General features: G+C 34.1%; 1 protein-coding gene across 2 annotated transcripts; it reads left to right on the forward strand.

Moving 5' to 3' along the window:
- Positions 1-223: 223 nt before the first annotated feature.
- CA1 (carbonic anhydrase 1) lies at positions 224-10,051 on the forward strand (the record flags this gene model as incomplete). Of its 2 annotated transcripts, XM_082601541.1 has the most annotated exons (7): positions 224-260; positions 763-960; positions 2,314-2,432; positions 4,943-5,038; positions 5,778-5,840; positions 8,623-8,778; positions 9,717-10,051. In XM_082601541.1, the coding sequence occupies 7 exons, from the start codon at positions 224-226 to the stop codon at positions 9,831-9,833; spliced, it is 786 nt and encodes a 261-aa protein (XP_082457667.1). In that variant the 3' UTR covers positions 9,834-10,051. The 2 variants fall into 2 exon arrangements, with proteins under 2 accessions (XP_082457667.1, XP_082457668.1); XM_082601542.1 differs by lacking the exon at positions 763-960.
- Between the last annotated feature and the right edge of the window lie 336 nt (positions 10,052-10,387).

Genomic DNA, 10,387 nt, shown 5'->3' on the forward strand with positions numbered 1-10,387 from the left:
AAATGACCTTACCCTTGTGGCCTTCTTTTACAATATCTATTTTTTTTACATGCATATACTTCCTGATAGGTAGAGATGATTGAAATAGTAACCTATTAAGGGCAGAGAAGGTTCTATAAAAACCCACAAATTGTGGTTTCAGTTGTCTAGTGCACATTCATTTGCAGTTAGTTATTTCAGGTATTATCTTTGTTTTCAGAAAAAGAAAACTAAGTAGAAGACCATGGCAAGCCCTGACTGGGGATATGATGGCGAAAATGGTAAGCGTTCTTCTGTTCATGTAGATCAAATAACAGCTTCTTCCCTTTTCCAATAAAAGAGATATTGAGCACTTAACATACCTATATAGTCATAGATTAATGGTTTGGTTTGCCTGACTTTGAATTATAATAGTTTTGCATGTATTCTTAGCAGTTGTCCTTTGGGTCATTGTTGTCTACAAAATGCATTCTGTCTCTTTCCCTATCTCTCCCTCTGTCTCTCTCTCCATATGTGTCTATTAGAAATCTATTGCTATAACAGTAAAATATGTATAGTCTGATCCCACAGACTATGAGCATATTAATTGTATTGACAAATACACTATTTTATAGTATAGCATAGAAAAGGGGAATTCTCAAACATTGAATTTCCATTAAGTTAAACAGAATATCATTTAAGATCCTCAGTAAATCCTAATCTAATAAACAAAGTTATATTCCTAAAACTTGGATTTGAGCATTTGATCAAGTTTTGATTGTAAGCATATGTTTGTCCTGGTAGGTCCTGAACAGTGGGGCAAGTTGTACCCCATCGCAAATGGAAATAACCAATCTCCCATCGACATCAAAACCAGTGAAGCCAAACATGATGCCTCTCTCAAACCTATCAGTGTCTCCTACAGTCCAGACACAGCAAAAGAAATCATCAACGTGGGACATTCCTTCCACGTAAACTTTGAAGACAATGATAATCGATCAGGTGAGCCAAAAGACCCTTCTAATTTTTCTTCAACTTTACTGGGGAAATTAAAACAATAGGGCTTTAAGAAACACAAACGACCATCTGCAGTCTTTTGTGCACATGTGTAATGTTGCTGGAATCTGGTGAGGCATCTTGAATATCTAGAAAATTTACAAGTGATAATGATGATTTTGGGGACTCCCAGATCTGTCTTTTTTCATCAGATCTGTCTTTTTTCAGTCCTTCTCCTTTTCAAAGACACTATTCCATTTCTTCTTTTTTCCAATGTATTTTTGCTCACTTCACACCCTCTGAATAAACAGTAGCTTTTCAAAAAGGTCTATGAACCATCATGAATATAAAAACTGAAAAGGCAAATATTTTCTAATCGAGATGAGGGTGGAGGAGACTAGTAGGGAAGAAAAACAGAGGTGAAGTATATATTCATTTGTGTGACCAGAAAAATGGCTCCGTAACTGTTAAGTGCCAGTAAGAAAATGGTCTTGTGTGCATCTTGCATGGAACAATTCTGTGCATAAGTATACTTGTCTATATTCCCCTCTCCTTACTAGGCCATAGTGACTGAATTATCTTCATATCCCAGAATCTAGTACACAGTAAAAATTTCAAAACTGTTTACTGAATAATTTATTAACAATTCCATAAAACAACTCTACTGACATAAGGCAAAATTTGTTTTAGCACTTTCCTACAAGGTTCTGAGCCTAAATTTTAGACACCTTGCAGCTATGTCCATTGTTAGGATTAGGTCTGGTGTTATGTGTGTTTTATTAATCATATGATTGGATAGACTCTCTAAAGAAACATGGTCATTCAATGTTAGATTTTTAAAAGTGACCATACTGTTCTACTGGAATATTCTTTTGGTCCCTGGCTAGGGATTCTCAACAAAGCTATCAAGATACCCTCTTGTGTCCTGATCAGTTACAAGGTATGTGTTGAGTAATTTGTTACTAAAAATAAATTACTAAAGATCTAGATGAATACTGCCCACTACTATCTTTGTTAAAAGAATGAATGAATGAACTTGCAAATTAAAGCAGATTCAAGGAAAACCCTGTAATCATATAATTCACTCATTTTCCAATATGCTTTCTTAAAGGCAGAAAAGGTAAAATTACAGCTCATGTGCTGAGAATTATATATAATTCATGCACTATCGCAGGGTGCACCATACATATGAAGACCATCATTGTGGATGTGGGGGAAAAAACCAACAAGATGGAAACTTTGGCGCTACTGTTTGTTTTCATTTCTGCTCAATCTAATTTAATGTTAGTTTATATTAAATGCAAAGATAAGCTGGAGCTTATGATTGTAACACTAATAATATTTTCCTTTTTCTTCTAGTGCTGAAAGGTGGTCCTCTCTCTGAAAGCTATAGGCTCCATCAGTTCCATTTTCACTGGGGTGTCAAAGATGACTATGGTTCTGAGCACTTAGTGGATGGAGTCAAATATTCTGCAGAGGTAAGGTGGCTTAACGACTGAGCGAGAACTACACTGAGAGTCCTCCCAGAAGCAGTTCCCTTATAACATAAGGCACCATTATAATGGCTCCAAAGGAATGAGCATTCTGGTCCCTGAAAGGCACTCCCAGTCTCCATTAAAATCAAATACAGACACACTGTGTTTGGCAATAGAGGGAAATTTTTCATTTGAAAAAGGCAGGTGAACTTGGAGTCAGACTCATGAGCCCCAGAATACTCTTTCATTTCAGGATGCCTTGGAAACATATCTTGATGTCAGGCTAGCCTCAAGGGGAAATACTGCTCTCCTTTTAAAGACCCCCAAATGGAACACACCATCATTCTCTTCTTATTTAAATGTTCAAGTTTGGACACACCAGTAGCATAGGTGTAGCTAGGCTGGAACACTTCAGTAAGACTCTACTAAGAGTGCAAATTTAATCACAGGAGTCATCACAGAGTAGCATACTCTAGATGAGGGTTTGAGGTTCCCTGGCTGCAGGCCACTACCGTCTGGCCTCTTGATTCGCCCCCACATGGAAGTTTGTGATCCAATTCAAGACATTCTCTCTGTATATCCATGGAAAAATAAAGAACATTTGCATCAAACTGTCAACAGAGGGTATGGAAGATTGAAAACAAAGAACTTTTGCTCTTCATATGTATGAATATACAATACATTTGTACCAATATAGACTGGTTGGCTTTTTTATTTTACTTTTATAAAATGAGTTCGTAATATATATAGTTTTCCAACATTTTTTTTTTCACTTACCAATTTATCATGATCATTTTTTCAAGTCTGTAGATTTAATTGCACCTCTTCTTTTACTGTCTGTACAATATTTCAGTGTATGCATATGTTAAACTTTATTGACTGAGCCCTACATATGGACAATTACAATGCCTTTTCCTTTTTGTTCTGTTGGGTTTTTTGCTTTTATCAAAAAAATAAAATGCTACAATAAATACATCTGTACACATATCTTACACCCTAGTGAAAGCAATTATGTAGGGCAGATTTTCATAAGAGGGATTGTTAGGTACAGGGTTATGCATTTTTCATTTTAATAGAGGATTTGGGAATAGTATACAAATATAACTTACTTTATGTTACATTGTAAATCCAGGCTAATAACTTTCAATGTTGTGGAAATCCATTAAATGTTTTTTTCCTATTTATCCTTCATAAAATTGAAGGTGGACTAAAATCAAATAGGTTGAAAGCCTAAATTAGTATTAGTAGCATCTTTGGGGGAGGATATTTGGTTATATTTAAGAAATATAAACTGGTGATTCTCTCATCTAATTTGAGAAAAATAAAATTAATCCAGGGTAGAGATGACAGGCACTTAGCCACAAAGTTCAACATATGACAGATGGTGGGATGGAGGATGGAAGAGAGAGCAGGAGAGAGGGAGAGGTGGGGAGAAAGAGAGAGAGAAGAGACAAAGAAGAGAAGAGGGGAGGGGAGGGGAGGGCAGGGGAAGAGAGGGTAAGGGAGGGGAGGGAAGAGAAGAGAAGGGAAGGGAAAGGAAGGGAATGGATACATGACATGGAGAGAATTGGTTTGATTTAGAGTGATACAAGTGACCAGATGATCACTTTACATTGAGTGGTCAGAAAATGATTATTTTAGAACTGGCATTTGAGTTCAGCCTTAATTCAAGTCAAAATCCTGCTGTTGAAAGATTATGGGGAAGGACACCTCAGAGAAAATCAGCAGCTAATGCAAAGACTCAAAGTTGTGAACCAAGTGAAGGGGTATAATCTATGAGATGTGCTGAAAGATGGATGTTGATAAGTGGAGAAAAGTAAGAAATTAATGACAACTGTTGTATATTTTGGTTGAGCAATTAGATGGAAGGTGGTGCCTTTTTCTAAGAAGGGAAAACGAAACAGGTCTGGCAAGGAGGAAATCAAGAGTTCTAGTTTGGCCATATTAAGTTTGAGATTCATATTAAACATCCATGTGGAGATATCAAGAAAGTATCAAGAAGACATACACACATACTTGGATATACAAGTCTAGAGTTCCACAGAGAGGTTAGGCTGGAGATGTTGGCTTGAGAGGTGTCTGGATATGCTCAAGAGAATCTGTCCTTGGCCAAGACTCCAGATACTTCAGGGACCCCTTCTCATAAAGTTACTAAGTACCTCAAGTGAGAGAAAATTAAGTTTTTTGTCCCCAAACTAGTTAGCCAGAATTCCTGATCTTCTTATACCAAAGATTTTTTTTAAAAAAAGGAGTAATATTGAATAGTTACGATATTGTGAGAAAAGAAATTTTACTTACTGATTCCAGTATTTACAACTTGCCGACTGTTCAGCACACAGTTAACTCTTCTTAAGAGTGAGAACATAGCCCTTTCCATGCCCTGGATGAAGGGTCACATAAGTTTTATCTATCAAAGCCAAGATATATCTTTATATATTAACAAGTTAATGTCTAACTTACTTTTTACCTTCACAATGGTATAAATAACGACTCAACCACACTGTCATTTTTAGTTTCATATAGTTCACTGGAATTCTGCGAAGTACTCCAGCTTTGCTGAAGCTGTCCCACAGGCTGATGGTGTGGCAATTATTGGTGTTTTGGTGAAGGTGAGTTATAGAGAGTTACAGAGCTCTGCTAAAACTATTTCTTACCAATCAGACCTCAGAATAGGATGAAATAAGGCAAAAGAATATTTGAGTCTTTCTTTTATTTTTGGAAAGTTCCCCTTCTACTAATGACTGACCACAGGTGAACAAACAGTTCCCTAGCATATTGTTAGTTTGTTTTCTCTTGGCTTTTCCCACTTGAAGAGAGAAATAAATTTCAGGTAAAGATGAAATGGGAAGGTGTTGAAGGTGAGGCTAATTTTTTTTTTTCAGCTCTTCCAAAGTCCCTTTCTTCTAAACTTCCTACCTCATAGAGTCAGGCATTTATCAGTTTAATGTTTCATAAGAAAAATATATTAAGAGAGTTTTTGTCCCATAAAGAAAGTTCAATTGATATATAAAATGGAAGATTTGTTCACATCCTCTGTAGGAGAGTCCCTGAAAAGTTCTATAGGGAAGTTATTATTAAAGTGGGTATATTTGGGTGACTAACTTTTGGAATTATAGTGATTCTAGTTAACATTTATTGAAAACTAACAACATGCCATTCATTGTACTAATTATAATTAATAGAACAAAAAGTAAGAGGTTTGTTTTTGTATTACAGTTTTGCTAAATTCCTATATTTTGACTTGCATATTTTTTCTTCAGTTACTGTCTTTAATTGAAAAAAATTAACTAAATAGGATTTGACTTGATAACAATTTTTATCTCACACTTTATTTTTTTTAATCTCCAGGTGGGTCAGGCCAACCCAAACCTGCAGAAAGTACTTGATGCCCTAAAAGCAGTTAAAACTAAGGTAAATAGACTAATTAGTTCAGTTTAAATCAGAGAACAAGAATCCGCAGAACTACAAAAGTCATTTAATTGCATATTTGATGTGAGGAGTAGGAAGCCCGAAGTAAAAACTACTAATCTGAAAATCAAGGTACTACTTAGATGTTCCTTGCTTCTGAGAAGGTCTCTGACTCAGATATTTGTTTTATTTTAGTTTTGTTTTTCATAGTTATTGGTCATCTATTTCAGCAGGATGAAGCCTGTAGAAGAATGGGTTTCATAGCTGTTCAAATTTGTTTAAAAACTATAACCAACTAAAATGTGAATTTTTTTACATCATGGAGAAAGATATCTTTATTTTTTATCAATACAAAAATACAGAAGTTAAAGGTATTGTTTTTAAATCCCTTTAATATGTAGTGTCTGATAACCATGATTCCGTCAGCTTAAAAAAAAAAAAAAAAGATGGATTTTCTGATATATTTAACCTTAGCTTTACTGTTTTAATAGTAAATAGTTAAATCATTTTCTTTCATTGTATTTTTATATAAAATAAATCTAGTTCATGTTGAGTCTAAAAAATTTAATCTTCAAATGGATATATTATAAAGTAGAAAGTCTGAAGACAAATAAGCACTCAACTCAGGAATATTAAAAACAATATATGAAAAGAGAGTAGAAGGAAATAATTAATGAAGATAAAGCAAAACATTAATAAAATAAGAAAGAAAATGAATATATACAAGGTAGAATTTTATTAATAAAGTGAAAAGTTGATTCTTTGGATAAAAACAACCAAAAAACACACTTTTGGCAAGTTTGATGATGGAAAAAAAGGTACACATGCAAAAAATTTATTAGAAATAAGGAATTGGGTCATAATGAAAGATGTGGTAAAATGTTTTAAAAGAGAAAAATTTGTACACTTGACCCTTGAACAACATGGGTTTGAACTGCACAGGTCCACTTATTCATGGATTTTTTTGATAAATACATGCTATAGCACTACAAAATTGGCACTTAATTGAATTTGCTGATGCACAACTGTGGTTATGAGGGATGACCATAAAGTTATATGTGGATTTTTGACTGTGCAGGGGGTCAGGACTCCTAACCCCCACATTCTTCAAGGGTCAGCTGTATAACGCTATACTAGTAAATTTGAAAATTTAGATTAAAAGAATGAATTTCTAGGAAAATGCAGAGAAACTGACTCAAAATATGTTGAAAGCCTAAACAGATCAAGAATCTAAAAAGAGGGCTTCCCTGGTGGCGCAGTGGTTGAGAGTCCGCCTGCTGATGCAGGGGACGCGGGTTCGTGCCCCGGTCCGGGAAGATCCCACATGCCGCGGAGTGGCTGGGCCCGAGCCATGGCCGCTGAGCCTGCGCTTCCGGAGCCTGTGCTCCGCAACGGGAGAGGCCACAACAGTGAGAGGCCCGCGTACCGCAAAAAAAAACCAAAAAAAAAAAAAAAAAAAAAAAAAAGAATCTAAAAAGAAACTGAAAAAATTGTAAAAAATGTACCTAGTGAAAGAAAACTCTAGGCCCAGACCACTTTATGGGGAAGTGTTACACAACTTTTAAGAAACAATCATGCCACTGTTAACTAAACTGCTCAGATGAGGGGACAGAAAACTTTATTTTGATTTAATTAAATGAAACCTAATACCCAAACTGGGTAAGACCACCACAAAAAGGAAATCATAGGCTAATCTTTCTTAGGAATATAGCTAAAAGAAATATTAAAATCAATTACAGCAAATCATATTCAAAAGTATATTAAAAGAGTAATGTTTCCAAACTAGTAGACTTTATCCCCAGAATGCAAGGATGGTTTGATATTAGACTATCTTCCAATATAAGTCATTACAGTAACAAATTAAAGATGAAAAACCATATTACAAACTTGTTAGATGCTTGAAAAGCATTTGATAAAAAGTCAATGCCAATTCCTGAAGATAAAAAAAAAAGAAAGAAAAGTCTCTGAAAACTTATTGAGCTTAAGAAAGAATATCACATACAAACTTGGATCAAACATCAAACTTAGTAGTGAAATATTTGAAGCCTTTCAATTTCAATCAAGAACAAGACCAGGGTGTCAACTGTGACCACCACAACTGACCATTACAATGAATGTCCTAATCAATGTAATAAAAAAAGGAAAGAAATAAGAGTACATATTTGGATAAATATTAGGGAAACAAAGACAAATCTATCCTCAAGTACAGAGGATATGATCATTGACATCCACCTGGAAAATACAAATCAAACAGGTAAAAAACAGAATTAATACACAAGTTTAATAAAGTTGACTACATAAAATATTAGCATACAAATATAAATTCATTTTCTATACACCAATATAACCAATCAGAAAAGAAAATAAGAATAAATAGAATGAAGATAAAACATACCAATATGCATGTCAATAAATATATTACCACTGGAACAGTATCTGGTATCATTCCTAGAGAAGCAATAAATGTTTTATACTGGAAATTAAATATCTTTTTAAAGAATACAAATTATAAAAATTTTTCAAAACTTTGCTTATCTTCAACCAAATGAAGAAGGAGGCAGATTGCTCAGTCAAAATTCCAGTGTAGCGTATTTTCAGTCTTCTATTACTTTTATTGTTTATATCCACAAACATACCAGTCATGAAATAATATATAGTAGAAAAATTGATTAAATTCTTAGCTAAGATCTATCTACCAAATAATATAACATATATGTCATATATGTAATGATGCAAATAGTTTATATAATGATATAATAATATATTACTTTTCTTTTTCTTTCAGGGCAAAAAAGCCCCATTCACAAATTTTGATCCCTCTGTTCTCCTTCCTTCATCCCGGGATTACTGGACCTACCATGGCTCTCTGACTCATCCTCCTCTTTATGAGAGTGTAATCTGGATCATCCTTAAGGGAAACATCAGTATCAGCTCAGAGCAGGTAGAGTATCAAAGGTGAATGAATGAGCATTAGAAGTGCAAAGCAGGAATACCATTTCAATTCATAGTATTATTGGGGGAAAATTATCATTTCAATTAGATTTTGAAGAGTTCATTTTCCCTTCCAACTGAGAAAGATTTATTTGTGACATAAGGTCTATTGAATAATCAAAAATAAAAGTGTATTTATAAACACTTTTTTTACTTTATGTAGAAAAAATATATGAGATTCAGAACTCTTTGCCTTAATAAGGAAAAATCCAGCTTTGTTAAATATCTTCCTAAGAGTTTCAAAAACAAGAAAAAACTGGCACTAGAAGTACTATTCAGACTTTGGGGAATTGTGACTCTTAAGTGGCATACTTTGATAGCTAACATGGGTTTTTGTTCTTTTTTGAAACTTAAGCTCATAAATATTCAACAAAATATCTCATTAATTATTGTTTATAATTATGAAAATAGTAACTACCAATGATTGAGCAACTACTTTTATTAGGTTACTTATGTACGTTTTGTCAGTCAATTCTCATAACAAGCCTTTAGGGCAGGCGGTGTGACCTATTGGTAACTAACACTTCTTGAGCATATGCCATATGCCAAACACCATTCTAAGAACTTTACATGTATTGACCCATTTAGTCTTCACAACAATGCAATGAAATAGTACTATATGGAAACTGAGGCACCAAGCAGATAAGTCTCTTACCCAAGTGTAAGAAAGCTGGTATTCTAATCCAGTCAATCATGGATAATTTAAGCCAAATGCCTAGTGCAAAGAAATGTGAAGGAATTTTTAGCTTCCTCCCTTCCCATCTGGGAAACCATTGCAATCTTCAACCTGATTTTCTAAATATTAGTGCATCAATTATACTAGAAGAAAAGTGTTCTGTGTAACTTTAATAGCTTTTGACTCTTTAAATATTTTATCCTCCCTCCAAGCTGGCACAGTTCCGCAGTCTTCTATCAAATGTCGAAGGTGATAAAGAAGTCCCCATTAAGCACAACAACAGACCACCTCAGCCTCTGAAGAGCAGAACAGTGAAAGCTTCATTCTGATGGGCCCAGGAAGAAATTTACCCTCCCTCAAGGAACACACCTCTGCTTCTGATGTAATCCAATAAAGCAAGTTTTAAGAAACAAGTTTATTTTAATACTAGCAAGACAGCCTACTTTCAAATTTAATCTGCAGAACTAAAAAGCTTTAATTTTTATTCTTATTGCTTAATTCAAATAGTAATCTGTAAGTTTACAAAACTTGTGCTTAAATTCAAGTCTATTTTGTTGAATTCTTTATAATGAAATTAATTTCTTAGTGATTTGTACTTAATTTCTTAGTGATTTGTATCTCTTTCCATTTTATTCATTTTAATTGAACTAATAAAATAATTGTATCCCTTTCTTCTTGTCTATTATGTACTCTTTTTTTAAAAGGCATTAGTTTTCTACCCCATTTACATTCAAGAATTTTAAATTCTTTATTTGCAACGTTATTTTGCCTCAAATGTAATAACCTAAGAGTAGCTTGAGATGAAATGTTGAGAATTCATTTGCTTACTCTTGAAGACAAAGACAGCTAGGATGACAAAGGATTTAATATTATTATGCTGGGC

The sequence above is a fragment of the Mesoplodon mirus genome (assembly GCF_964341445.2).
Source record: "Mesoplodon mirus genome assembly, chromosome: 16".
Classification (NCBI taxonomy): domain Eukaryota; kingdom Metazoa; phylum Chordata; class Mammalia; order Artiodactyla; family Ziphiidae; genus Mesoplodon; species Mesoplodon mirus.